This window comes from Humulus lupulus, chromosome X (assembly GCF_963169125.1).
Source record: "Humulus lupulus chromosome X, drHumLupu1.1, whole genome shotgun sequence".
NCBI classification, from domain to species: Eukaryota; Viridiplantae; Streptophyta; class Magnoliopsida; order Rosales; family Cannabaceae; genus Humulus; species Humulus lupulus.
Window position 1 is genome coordinate 43,545,933 of NC_084802.1, and position 14,865 is coordinate 43,560,797.

Sequence of the window (14,865 nt, forward strand, 5' to 3'; positions counted from 1 at the left end):
GAATCATTAAAACATTAAAGAAATTGATTAGTTCTTCAATGATGATGGGAGATGGCAGGGTCACTAGCAAGAACAATGTTAATGGTGGCGACAGCGTCATGTGGTGTTATGCCGGCGTGGGGAAGTAGTGGTGGTGGTGCCATCGTGGTAGAAAAAATGAGAGAGTGAGAGGTTGAGAGATGGGTTGTTAATGTGGGAAGATTAATTATATCCAATATATACAAAATGACATGTGTCTAATTAGGTATATATAATAATTATGCTATAATGACATATGTCTAATTAGGTATTTATAATAATTATGTTATAGTATGATGCATAATACATGAAATTTCTAAATATAACCTTGACTCATTTTTGTCACGGGAGATGGTCGAGGCTTATGTAATGCACAAATATTTGTTTCTTGTTGAATACAGAATCTGACTTTACAACGGAATTACATTAAAACAACTCGATTTCACAGTGGCATTTTCATATATACATGTACAAATACAATAATGGGCTTCCCCGTGTTTAAGAATTACATTATACAGCCGAATCGACACTTTTCTTAGTGACAGTGACAAACTCATCATCTTAAATGATGGAAAACCTTCACACCAGCCATTTCTAAATGCCCCCGATAGTTAATACTTACCACCAGCCGTAATCAGATACATCATCACAGATTTTCACCCAGAGATCAACAGTAAGCCATAGCAGAGACCACACCATGTTTTACTTGGCAGCGTACCAGTTTTGTGCACACTTGGCATCAACAGCAAGATCAACATTCAGTATATTTCTGCCGTTGAAGGGCTTCGACATGCACTCATTAACGATGACCTTGGCAACCTCAGCCGATTCTGACGGCCCTTCCAAGATCACTTCATCATGAACCTGATTTTTTTGTAGGGGGAGATAAAAGAGTAATTTTCAGAAACTTCTGGCAGGGATAGAATGTAAGTTGGCGATGGTTTTCCTTTTAAATGATTATAGTAAAGCCATTTGATGATTAGGTCACAAAAACCAGATTGGAGAACAGAACAGAAAATCAAAACTAAGAATATGTAACAATTAGAGTAAAAGAGCAGGATCCAAAAGCAAGTGTAGTTAATGTTTAATGCAGTTGGAAGTAACATCTGAATTAGTACTGCTGAGAAAAGGATGCAAATGAATATGGTTTTATATATGAACTTAACCTGTAAAAGCAGCCTCCATCCAAGTTCCTTCAAACGTTTATTTGTGGATATCTCCAACATGGCACACATGGCAACATCGGCAGCACTACCCTGTTGCAGTTAATCAATCAGAGAGAGAGAGAGAGAGAGAGAGAGAGAGAGGGCCTTAAGGAATAACCTGCACTGGAGTATTAATGGCAGCCCTTTCAATATGACCTCTTTGAGAATAAGAAGCACCAACCAATGAAGGAAACCAGCGGGCACGTCCTAGTAACGTTCGAACACACCCTTCTTCATGAGCTTCCTTCTTACGTTTGCCTTGCCATATTAGTACTTCTTGTCTTTCTCTGTACCAGAGAGCAACTGTTTCTTTTGCTTCCTCAACAGAAACCTGAGAAAGACCCACCATCGCTTTAGTGCATCAACATTTAGTGCTCTATTTTAATCTTATTTTATTTTTGGTCTGGGAGTGAAGGAAACAAAATCCTCAGTTAATACAGAGAGAACATTCCATCGATACCTTCCAATCCCGGGAAAGACCAACCGGTGTTTTCCCATATGCAATGGAAAAGTTGAGCATTTTAGCTTTCCTTCTTTCAGAAGCGAAGGCATCCTGGGAAAAATAAAAAAATGTCTGTGTTTATAATCAATTATGTGAGATAAAAAAAATCAGGTTCTTTTTTTTTTCTTCAACGTGAAACTAAAATAAATTAGTAACAAATCAATCTCTCGACCTCCTTGATATAATTCTAAAATTTCTTCAACAAAGTTGCTATGAATACCAGTATTTCATTGGATGAATTAAAACAGTCAAATCATTATACCTTTAGCAAAGGCACGGGGGGTTTATCTTCACCAGGTTGAGGATCCCATTCAAGAAGAACCTGCTTTTTTTCAACGGCTTCTCGAATATGCGGGTACATGTTCAGTGCAGTCCTTGAATGAAAATCACCACCAGCTTTGAAGGCATCTAACATGCTTTTACAGTTGGCAAGATGAGCCAGAATCCTAAGTTCCAACTGTAATATGAACAGATAATGATCAACAGATGAAATCTCACTTTTCTAATTTTTTTAAGCTAAAGATGAAATCTCACTATTTTAATTTGACGACATAAAAACTTACCTGTCCATAGTCAGCAACAATGAGGGAATTTCCAGGTGCAGCTATAAATGCCTGACGGATCTTATATCGATCTTTCTCCAGAGCAGGTTGATTCTAATTTTGCAGTGGGAAAAAAATACAGTAAGTACCAGCTACAATCCAATATAGTTTGTATACAGTTGTATGAGATGTGTGGAAGCAAATAATCTGATTGGACTGAAAGTTGAGACTAATTTAATAATCAGAATGATCAACAAAAATTATGAGCACTCAAGATTCATCCCTGCTCAGTATAATGATGTCAATCATTTGGAAAACTTATGCCATGCTTACTTGAAACTGATATGAAGAAAAGTACATAGTAGTAAAACTAACCTGCAAATTTGGCCGTCTAGCAGATAAACGTCCAGTTTCTGTGTTGATGTTCAGTGAACAATGAACGCGCCCATCCTTGCCTGATATGTTACTGCTCTGGTACAAAGAAAAAGAATATTCCAATAGAGTTTAAAACCTTGAATGTTCCCCCAGTATGTTATAGGAGTTAAAAAAACTACGGTGTCAAACTGAATTATAATTACAAATTAATTATTTGAACATTATAAATAGCCTTTGCCACTAAAGAATTGATAAACTGATCTGTGGAAACAAAAGACTAGAAACCAGTATTCCATGGAAATTAAATAGATGGCCAAAAACCACACTGCTGTATGGAAGGCAGAAATCACCTGTAAAGGGAGGATGAAGTTGGAAATCAGCGAATCAATGGCACAAACTTCACAAAGAGCAGCAATGGCATGGCAAGCTTCTTTCCCCTCTGCCTCATCTTCAAATGCCGCAAATGCTGTTCCATAAGCAGATTTGCTCCCATCTGGCTTTTCTTGTTCTTGTTTTTCAGCAACGTCATCTGTAAGCACTTCAACATCATCTTCAGAATCATCACTGGACAGTGACCCCTCAGCATAATCCATGAAATCAAATTCTGCAGAGACCTTCCCAGCTAAAATCTTCAAAGCACTTATACTAACTGATGGCCAACCACTTGCTGTGAACACCTCAGCAGGAAGATCAGCATCAATTTTATTCAGTGTAATATTGCGAAATTTTGTTGGAGCCTTTTTTCCTTCTTCAATCACTTTATCAATGTTTGGAATTTTAAGAGTCTTCTTCACTGGAAGACTGACATCAGGGTCCTTGCTGTAAAATGTAAACAATCAAGTTAAATTAATAGTGCCTCTCTTGGAAAGCAAGTAGACTGGCAGTATCAAGATAGTGCGGTAATTGACATTCTCCTTGACTAGGATAGGACACAAGTAAACTTCTTTGTAAGGAAATGCAAACAGTTAAGAGTTCCATGCAACTAATATATTTATATGTACTTATACTTCTTTATTTCCCATCTCCTTAAACATTATGACAATCTTCAGAAAGGATTTGCTTTTATTCATCAATGTCTTCCATTTTGTTTAAAATTATGCATGGATGTCTTGAGGATCCCTGACATATCATGAATCAATTCCAAATAAATTTAGCAGGGAAGTCAAATTGGTAGCAACCTTGCGAATAATTAGTTATGCTTTCTTTGAATAAATTCAGACAAACAGAAGCCTAAGAATAGCAAATCACACTTAACTGCAAAATTAATAAAATTAGACTACCCCTTTGTGAGTGCACATGGGATGATCATAAACCTTTTAGCTTCAAACAAAAAAGTAACATACAATTTCATAAGTTGAAACCAAATAATATATTGGATCACCATGAACTCAATCATTGCATTTCCATAAGCAAAACTTTCTGGTCCCAGACACAATCCTCAGTAGGAGAACCTCACTTAAAACAGTTGCGATATAATTTCAGTGCAATAAAATCCAAACGATGAGACCAGGATTCTATCATTGTCCTAATTCCCAACAAAATTTAGTTAATTAGCCATCTTTTCCCCCTATTTTTTTCCCCAAAAAAGGAAGGTAAAAGTTGTTACATGTTGAAAGGCACACGAAAGAAATCATACTCCATACTCCATGTTGTAATCAGACATGCTTAACAAGTATTATTAAGGGTAGAGATGCAACAAAAAACCAGCCAAAATAAACAAACACCTAAAATTCTGCTTTTAATTACATCTTAAAGGACAGTTATCAGAGTAACACATATAATTTACCTGTTCTGGATTCCACCAAAAAGGAGCTGGCGCAACTGTGTATCACTTCCAACATTCATGTACTTAGCATCTGGACAGTATTTGGAAGCCCACTTGCGAAACCTGTTAACAGCAACCTCTTGCTCTCTTTTTGCTATCTTTTCCACCTCAGCAAGATAGGCACGGTCAACCAGCATCCCCTCGGTTTCCATTTTGACTAGAAGTTCGCCAAATGGTTGCCAGTATTTCTGATAGAAATCAAACATGGACTTTCCACGTGCTGCTATTCCATTAATTGTCCAAACCTTGTTTGATAGCTGTAATCTCAAACTCTCATAAAGCTTAAGTGTAGTTATTGCATCTAAGGCAGAATAACAGATCCATGGTATCCGCTCTTCTCTTTGTAGCACGTCAACAGGTGCAATAGTAGTTATTTTGCCCTCAGATCCATCTTTTTTTAACTTTTTCTTGCCAAATATGGTTTTCATTGATACTTTGCCAATCAACTCTGTTTCATTGTACAGTTGAGCTCCAGACATGACTTTTGAGTCACTTGTAAGTGCCTCAAGAGAATAACCACCTTTGACCCGCCTTGATGAATCCCATAGACGAGCCATATGCATTGTATCAGCGTGAAAACCTGAAACCTTGAGCCCATAATTCTCGACAATATGGTGGTCAAAGCTATAATTGTGCCAAACCTACATAGTAGAGAAGTAACTTTCATGATTCTTTTTTTTTTTTTAGTGAAACTAGGGGTTACCACGTGCACCCCAAGACCAGGACCCGACTACCATGATTCAATTTAGTCTGGTCAAACTAAACTATACTGAGTGAAACAAAAAGATGGTCAAGAAAATTAAGGTAGATCCACCTTTTTTCTTCCCATTTTATGTCTATCTTTTACTGAAAGGCTGTTTCACTAGGTCAAAATAAAAAACAAAGAGAGAGAGAGGGAGAATACTGTCACCATAGCATCAAAGATATGAATTACCTTTTTAATGGAGGGATTTTCAAAAAAGGGGGCAAATTCAGCTAAAATTTCCTTGCCACCACCATCAAGTACATCAACCCAGATACAAGACTTCCCATTTCCAAAATCTGCTTCTGGTCCACAATAAATACTGAAACATATAATCTCTCCATGATCAACCGGTGTTTCTTGCTTCACCTCAATATTCGCTACCTGTTGACATCTTGTTGTTAGCAATTATACAATGTCTCATTGACAGAGCAATATATTTGATCAAAGAAGTCATGTATATACATAGGTGTTGAGATTGCATTTAGTAAGTAGATACTGTTCCTCTCAATAGACTCATATTTGTGTAAATAATAAAAAAAAAAAGTGCAACTCAAAGTAGACTTTCCTACCTCTGTATCACAAGCATGCACAAGATGCCTGTACCAGGTTGTAAGCATCCAAACAACTTTCTTTGCAACAGGGACACTATTCACAACAAAAACTTTGCTATATAAGCTAGTAAGCCTTTCATGAAGGTTTGGAATCTTGTTAGGCTTCACCTTCTCTGAACCTTGTGTCTGTGGCAAATCCAACTGCCGTGGAGTATCAGTTTTGTGACCATTGATCTTCTCCAGAAGGGGAGGAACATTTTCAGTGGTAACAGCATGCCTTCCCCTTTGAGTAAATGCCTTATCCTGACTGAGATTATGTATCACTTCCAGCTGTGAAACCCCATTCTCAATATCAAGCAGAGGCCTTCTAGCCTCTTCTATAAAATTAGGCTGCATCATGCTGTTTCTTGAATTTTGTACCACTACCTCATTCCTCGCGAGGTGCATCTGAATTTTTTCCTTGTTAAAATCATTGCCATATGAAAAAACTGAAATTTTTTGTTCAGCATCTCTTTTAGTACTTCTTCTTCCATGGGAGGAGTTAAGCCCTGCTCCATCTGTACACTTAGTGCTAGGGCCTCCCACTCTGCCTCTTCTAATTGTTTCAGCTTGTTCTTGCCATTGTGAATTACCAAGCTTTTTTTCGACCACTGAACTAGTGAACAATGTATCCTTTCTAAAATGAAGGGAATGACTACTACACATAGAAGTCCCAGAAGAACTCTGGATTTTGCATACTTTACGCCTACAATTTGTTTCAATGCCAATAAATAAACAATTAGGCTGCTTTAAATTATCTTAAGTTATCACCACGCAAAGAATGCAACAGTCAGAGAGAAAAAAAAGCCAACAATAAGCATAAATAATTGGAAATAAATTAGCAAGAACAAAGAACAAATTTCCACAAGGAATGAAGCACAAAATTTCACAGAAGTACGCAAAAACCCTCGTAGCAAAAACAATAAAAAAAAAATGAATAAGAAGAACGAGAGGCATTGAAAATGAACCTGTGAAAGGCCTTGGAAGAAGCCCATAAAGAACGAGAAGAGTAAGAAGCCATTACAGGAGGACAAGACTTGAACAGAGAAAAGTAAAGCGAAGAAGAAGAGGGTCTTAGAGGTCTGGTGTGGATGGAAGAGACACCAGTAGCCATGGCTACCTCTGCAACTTTTCCCAGCTTACTCCTGCAGTTGCTAAAACAAGGAGGAGCCAGTATTAAGTCTTAGCGTGAACAGTAGCAAAACCCGTGAAAGAGAAGTGGGTTGGGGGACTTTTATGGGGTTGGAGATTAGTGGGTCTGAGTCAAACTCAGAGCAGGACATGGCCAACAACAGAGGGTGGGAGGGAGAGAGACAGAGAGAGACGAAGTTGAAGGAGGGTAGAGGCTAAACCCTGCGGCTCTGGGAACAAAAATCTTATGAACAATCTGCTTATTTAAAACTTCTTCTCTTGTAATCTGCCAAAATACGATAGTGTATTAGACTAAGCTACTCTATCCTTATTTTCCATTACCAAAAATCATTCCATTTTTCTATTTTACATTAAACTTTAACTTTCACCTTCCATTTAAATTTTTTTTATCGCTATATTTTCTATTCTCTAAAAAAAACATATTATATTTTTATTTAAAATATTTTCTCAAACTATCAATAATATATATATATATATCTTTTAATTAATATTATTCTTAATCAAAATGCATACCATAATTCAAATATAATAATATTAATATATATATGTCATATATTACACATCTATATATATATAAAGGAGAGCTTCAAGGAGATGATGTGGCACTCTAAAATTACTCCAAACTATTTTTTCTATTTTCTCCTTTAATCTAATTTTTTAATTCATTTTTATTAATAAGGAGATGATGTGTCATTCTAAAATTACTCCAAACTATTTTTCTATTTTCTCTTTTAATCTATTTTTTTTATTTGTTTTTATTAATAATTATTTAAACTTTATTTTTTTAGATATTTAAATAAGATATTTTTTTAATTAAATACCTAATAAACTAACAAAAAATAAAATAAAACAAAAACTACATTAAACGTTATTTTTTTAGATATTTAAATAAGATATTTTTTGAATTAAATACCTAATGAACTAACAAAAAATAAAATAATAAAAAAAACTACAAATATATACTACATAATATACTAATAAAATAACATCTTTCAAGCGGTATATAAAAGATTATCCAAATGAGTAATCAACATTTTGATAAAACACAAGGTCCACGAGTTAATTTTAAAAAATAAATTGTCCAAATGGGTAATCGGCTAAATACAAAGTTCAAAATGGTGTGTATATATAGTTTACTTTCTATAAAGAATTTTTAACACTTTGAATAAATACATAGTCCAAAGGTTAATTTTTAAAAATAAAGAGTCAAAACAAGTAATCGGCCAAAGTATAGTGTTCAGATAACCAATTTATCTATTCCTATTTTTAACATCTTGACAAAACTTGAGGTCCACAAGTTAACTTTTAAAAATAAAGACCCCAACGAGTAATCGGCTAAAATACAATATTCAAAATGATGTGAACCCTTACAAAAAAACATAAATTATATATAATTTAATTTTTATAAAGAATTTTTAACCTTTTGAATAAATATATGGTCCAAATGTTAATTTATAAAAATAAAGGGTCGAAACGAGTAATCGGCCAAAATACAATGTTCAAATAATCGATCTATCCAATCCTACATTTAACCTTTTGATAAAATACGAGTTCTAAAAGTTAATTTTTAAAAATAAAAGGTTCAAACGGGTAATCGCCCAAAATAAGTCTTACACAAAACATAAATTTCCATATACATAATTTAGACTTTTTATAAAAAAAAAATCACACAAAGCGTATAATAATGATAATAATAATAAAAAATAAATGCACACGTACAACAAATTTTTTGAACTTTGTTTTCGGTACTTTAATTATTCAGAATTTTTCAAAAACTTGCAAGAGATTGGATATACAATGGACATCATTATGAAAAAAAAATTGTATTCAATACGCTCTCACGTGTCCATATAAGGAACATGTTGTACGAGTAGGGTGAAAAAGAATCTATGTCGTAGCATTCTCCTAAAAGTATTTTAAAATATGTATATTTTTTAATAATTACAAAAGACTGCGCGAAGCGCGGTTATGTTTTCTAATTTATTTATAAGGGCAAGCAACATACAATACCTGTTTGCTTAGTTTTATTAAATTTTTATGATAATCAAATAAATTTTAACCAAATAAATAATACAATATATAAAATAATAACATAAACATATTAAAAAAATTAACTTTTAAATAATAATATGATAACAAATTAACATATTAAAGTACAAAATATTTATGATATTATTCAAATCAAACATTAATAATTGGAGATGAAGCTTAATTATTCTTGATAAAAAGAAAAATACTATTCTAATTACGTATATAGTTACATAATTATATTATTTGTACACACGCTTACATATAATGTATTTATAATGTTTGTTATTTAATATAAATATATTTATATAAGTTAGATTATGTTGACGCCGTTTTTCGTCAACTTAAAACGTAGAACAATTAAACAACAAGAACTATGGCGCAGATGAATAATACAGTAAAACAACAAGAATTTTACGCGGTTCAACAGTTAACTCTACCTAGTCCACGAGTCAATTTTATTAAGACTTTAGAAATTTCAGAAAATTCTTCAAGGATGAATTCTCCAGAAATTCTCTCAAGATATCAAAAATCTGTCCCTTACAAGTGTTCATGATCTATCGATTTATAGAGGGTTCTCAGAGTTCGTTCCCACATATTTCGGGAAGATACTCCTTATTTATTAATGAAAATAATGACATTAAATCATGTAACTCCTATATACAAGGAAACGTCCCCTGAAGACCAGGGGGCATATAACAGACTTGTTAATATCTCTTTAATGTTGAGATGTTACAACAATAAATATCTTTTAAATGCATGGACTGCGTCTCATCAAATGACCCACTAAGTCGTTCGAGGTCGGCAATCAGCATCATGCCAGTCCAGGTCTATAGATAAGTTATGAGCTAGGCACCTTTCCCCAAGACCAGCTTGGAGGGAGTAGATACCACCGAGGCCGTCACACTCCGAGCTTATACTTATGCCAAGCTCGGGCTACTTGATTCGCAGACACCTGACATCGGGTATATCCTGATGCCATGTTCTTTCGAGCTCAGAAAGAACTTCGAGGTTAAGAAATGTCTTCGAGGTTGCCATCTTGATTCGAGGGTTCGACATCTGAGTCATGCATATGCGTTTCAGATATTTCGAGCTCACAATTGACGAGTCCAGCTTTCGAGATCACAATCTCGGGGGTCTCGAAATCTGGGTGTAACATTTTGCCCCCTCAAAAGTATTAGTTCGAATCCTATGAGAAGGAAACTTTTGAACTACTTCCTTCGGGAACCGTTTCGTCACACACTCGAGTATGGACACGCGTCAGCTGGGTATTGCTTACTCAAGGTACTCGAGTGCCTTGAAACTCTGCCCATGATCGTTCGCCTGCCAGCTTTATGGTACCATCATGTCATTTGTCCCTGGTCGTCGGATCTGATACAAAATCTGGCCAATGGCTCAGATTAATTCAACTTTTACAATCTCTGAGGGTCTATAAATATATCCCCTTTCGTCTTCTCCATTTTTTCTTCTCGTTCAACTTCTCAGAGAGAAAAAACCAGACACTTCTTTGCCTAGTTCTTGCATGTTCTCCAAGCCGAGAAGACAAAGCACGGTTGGACTTTTTGATTCAGCGAGATCGCACTTGCAACCGCTCATTCAATCATCTATTTCTTTGTTTCCACCGATCACATTGTGTAAGTTTTCGGTTTATGGCTTCTTTACGTTATACATGTACGTTTTTTTTTTGTATGCTTTTGCCTCTGTTACACCGTGAGTGCTAGGCTTTATACTAGTTTAGTGCACTAGGATTAGGGTGCTTCGATTGATAGTCATTAGACTCCAACCCAGTTTCTGCGAAAGAAGGTCCAAAAAATGGTTCCTCTTCTGGGTTTCCAAATTTTAGAAACCATATCTTGCACACCAAGATATTGGGTACAAAATCAAGGTTTTTTAAGGAATGCACGATTCCCAAAAATATCACCTTTTAGACAACCGCCACCTTTTTTCCCTAATATTTCGGGACTTTTCATAACTGACCCGCCTTCCTTCCTTTCGATGGATTACACGCTCTGAGACTGGTCTCACCTTTTGGATCGAGCTTGCCTTGCAGTCTCGATCATCCGAGCTTAGGTACTATTTATCTCTTTATTTCTTGCTCGCTTGGCCCTCACCCTTTTGCTTTCTTGTTAGATGCCGTAGAATTCGGGAAAGTGGTGGGGGTCAAAGCTCGCAATTCCTTACTTTCCAGTAGCTCCGAGCCCGGAATCTCCATTCACTTAGAACCAACGCTTAATCTGGGAATACGAACTGAGACGTGAGCAAGAGGACACTCGAGACCACTTCCGATGTCAGATAGACGAAGTCGAAGAAGGGAAAAGGAAAAGACTAAGGGTCGCCCTTCATCCAAATCCGGACATTGAGCCTAGACCGATCCCTCTCGATCCTACGCTCAAAGTGACAATCGCTTTCAAACCCGGTGAGCTTCATTTTTCACTGATGGGGGAACCTTCTACCTTGCAGCCGAGGAGAGAATTTTTCGAGGCCAAGCATTACTGGAGCTCAGTCATGTCACTAGGCCAGATAACCGATATTCTGGCCTTTCATGGCATAGGACTATCAGGTTTGCTGAGGTGTCGAGCCCCAACCTCGCACGAGCGGAGCTGCCGCGCTTCAGGAGATGGAAATCCTGACAGCAAGCTGAGATATGCAGCTTGGAGCCAGGAGCATATGAAAGTAGGGGCGATACTGCCCTTGAAGTCTTTTTTCAAGGACTTCACAGACTTCGCTGGGTTGACCCCCTTCCAGCTCAACACCAATTCTTACAGGGTCCTGTCTGCCCTGAGGTCGCTGTACCACGAGCTGAAATGGAAGGGGCCTTCACCAGAAGAGATTTTATATTTCTTCTGCTTGAAAAGCAATCCCTCCCGAGCTCGGGGAGGGGACGACTTCTACTACCTCTCGAGCTATCCAAAGGAGAATAAGATGTTTGAGGACCTTCCCAATCATCCTCCTGACTTCAAGAAGGCCTTCTTCTAGACAGATGGCCTAGCCCCGTCTCGATTCTATTCGTTCAGACAGATTCGTAAGTATTTCAACCTCCTTCTTTTTTGTGCTCGAACTTTGTTTTAGGCTCGTGCTTAGCTGAAATGTGCTTAATTTTCCAGCCAACTATCATCGCCCTACTCTCACCGATGAGATGAGGGAGCGTCGAGAGACTCTGCTCCAGCTTCCCTATGGCAGGAGGTCTCTCTCCTACCTCATTCATGAAGGCAAGTTCCGGGCATGTGGGCTCTTAGGAGAGGATCAATCTACATCGGAATGGTCCAATAAAAAATATGATCGGTGGGAGCTCATGCCTCTGCCAACCGGCAACCTCCCCCCAATGAGAGATGCGAGGCCTCCACCTCCAGTTCGTCATAAGAGTCCACAATCGGGGAATGAGGCCAATGACGAGGCCTCAAGCTCAGGCTCGGATGATCAAGGTACAGTCATCCTTAGCTCGAATATGTGGTCCCCCTCCCTATTAAAGCATAAACCCGATAGGTTAATATTATGTAAGGATGATAGGAACCATTTCTATGTATGGTCTTAGGTAGATGATAGGGTACATAGGTTCAATAGCTTGCTCGAGAAATAGGACACCATGTATAGCCTGAACGAGGTATGGAACGGGATAGCCGTCCAGTACAGGACTAACGACTATAGGGACCTTTCGAGGTTGACTTCCACCTATAGGGAAGGCACTCCCCTTGCCTCTTCTGAAGATGGGGGAATTTCGTGGTCGCCGAGCACAAGCTCGGGGGAGAGTTCCAGTTAGGTTTCTCTCCACTTGTCTTTTTATCCCATGTATGTTTGCATTATGCTAAGTTACTTTATTTTTTGATAACTTATATGTGGTGTAATTGTGCAGGCAAGATGGACTCCGACCTTGACAATATCCTTGAGAGTGGCGGGGCCAAAAGAAGCAAGCGCTCGAGAGGCTCACGGAAGTCTAAGCGTCCCGCCAAGGTCCTTAAGAGGACTGAAAAGACACCTCCTCCACCAGCTCTGGCTGCTACGAGCTTGGCTGTGGAGTTGACTCCTCAGGTCGAAGCGTCCACTACGATCGAGCTCCAACCCCCTCCTATCATGGTTCACTCAACACTTGGCCCACCTCCAAAAAAACCTTCAGTTTCCACAACACGCAGGTTGTCGGTTTCTACTCATGTCGATGAATATGTAGTTGACAATGCTGCTGGATCCCATGGGGCTACGCTTGGCTCGGACATTCTGTCTCGAGTGGGCCAGAGCTTTAGTGGCTTTGACGCTCCTCATTGGAAGTTCTTGAATAATGCTCAAGACTGCAATACGCTTTATGAGAAGAGTATCGAGCTCACTGCTGCGGTAACTTCCCTCATCTTTCGGTATTTGCTGTATTTACACTTGGTCCATATGGTAATTTGATTTCTTTATATGCCAGACTCTTGTTGTCTCTGCCCAGCTCAACTATAAGATGAACAACGAGGTCCACTCAAGCATGTCAATTGCTCAGGAGGCGAAGGATCTTCAGCACAAACTGAGTGATGAGCTCAAGGCAACAATGGCAAAGGTGGAGGCAGGAGCCGAGGAGCTAAAGGCCAAGTCTTCCGAGCTTGAAAAGCTGAATGCCCAACTCGCGGAGCTTGAACAGGAGAATGCCCGGGTCAAGGAGACCAATGTCAAGCTTGAAGAAGAGAAGGCCGCCACTTTCGAGATCATGGAAGGTGAAAAGAGTCGTCTTCTCGAGGAGTTTAAGGAGAAGAAGGATCGGGCAGTCGACATGGCCATGTATAGAATCTGGGCCAACAATGTAAACCTCGACACCAGCTTCTTAGGCCCTCTTGAAGTGAAGCTCGTTGCCCAATGGCAGGCTCGGCTGGATGATGAGGAGACTGACTGAGATGAGGCGGAGAAAGCCGGAGGGACCGCTGATGCTGAGAAGGCCAAGGAGAATGCTCCTTCTTAATTCTTGCCTCGGGGCTGTGTCCCTTTGAATGTTTTGGAAAAGTCCTTTTATTTTGTTTTTTGTTTTTTTTATGCCCATGGGGCCGAGACAATTTTATGGCTCGTGAAGGAGCTAGTATTGCTTTTTTGAACTTACTTTAATATATTTGCTTTACGTTTCTTGAGCCAAAATATTTTGCGCAATTTAAATTAAAGTGTCATATATGCATGTTTATTCATACAAACATAATTTGAATTTAAGCTCGAGGTTCAATGCATTCATGCACAGTTTGCTCAAATTATCCACTTCCGATCTCGTTATTTGTCAAGGTCGGATATTACTTTTACCATGCACCTGAAAGTACTTATATGGTGTGTAATGCAGATGGTTTAGTTGTATCTTACTTTTTAGTTGCTTTTTCTCATCCTCAGTTAGCTCTCCGAGGTTATGAGGTCGAAACTATTATTTTGCAAGATACTCCAGCCTCGATCTCGACTTAGCACGAAGTGGGTTATGTTCCAACTTACTGCCGATTAGTTTTTCGCTGGTTTGTTCCAAACCTATTAAGGTCGTGTTAGGTTTGTAATCCATACACTTATTTTTTTAATCTAGTTTGCATATTTGGTTACATCCAAACATTTTTATCTTTTTGGCAGTTTGGTTATATCCAAACTTATCTCATTTCGCGCATTTGGTTATATCCAAACACTTGTATGTTTTTGACAGTTTGGTTATATCCAAACAGTTATATGCGTTTCGTATATGCTATTTTATTTTTTCAAGCTGATGGTATATGTACCACTGATGCTCCCTTAATATCCTATGAGTGTGACCATAGGTTATTAAATTAAGAGAGATTGCAAAAAATATAGCATATTAAACAAAATCCAACTTTATTTGAAAAAAAATCCAAAAATAGAAAAACAGTACAGATAACACAAGCATGGTTATAGGCGACATCCTTCCTATACTATTGATAG

At 37.9% G+C, this 14,865-nt stretch overlaps 1 protein-coding gene across 1 annotated transcript; it reads right to left on the reverse strand.

The window, feature by feature from the left end:
- Positions 1-354: 354 nt before the first annotated feature.
- LOC133807132 (DNA polymerase I B, chloroplastic/mitochondrial-like) lies at positions 355-7,204 on the reverse strand. The gene is made up of 12 exons (XM_062245292.1): positions 6,771-7,204; positions 5,782-6,508; positions 5,402-5,593; positions 4,429-5,108; positions 2,993-3,461; positions 2,643-2,738; positions 2,289-2,381; positions 1,988-2,182; positions 1,684-1,776; positions 1,342-1,554; positions 1,185-1,274; positions 355-882 (listed from the first exon to the last, which is right to left on the reverse strand). The coding sequence occupies exons 1-12, from the start codon at positions 6,914-6,916 to the stop codon at positions 721-723; spliced, it is 3,156 nt and encodes a 1,051-aa protein (XP_062101276.1). The 5' UTR covers positions 6,917-7,204; the 3' UTR covers positions 355-720.
- Positions 7,205-14,865: the final 7,661 nt, after the last annotated feature.

Coding starts and splice junctions, on each gene's coding strand:
- LOC133807132 (XM_062245292.1), bottom strand. CDS start 6,916: ATGGCTACTGGTGTCTCTTCCATCCACACCAGACCTCTAAGACCCTCT. Junction 5,594..5,781: donor TGCATGCTTGTGATACAGAG/GTAGGAAAGTCT, acceptor AGATGTCAACAG/GTAGCGAATATTGAGGTGAA. Junction 2,382..2,642: donor CTAGACGGCCAAATTTGCAG/GTTAGTTTTACT, acceptor CTGCAAAATTAG/AATCAACCTGCTCTGGAGAA.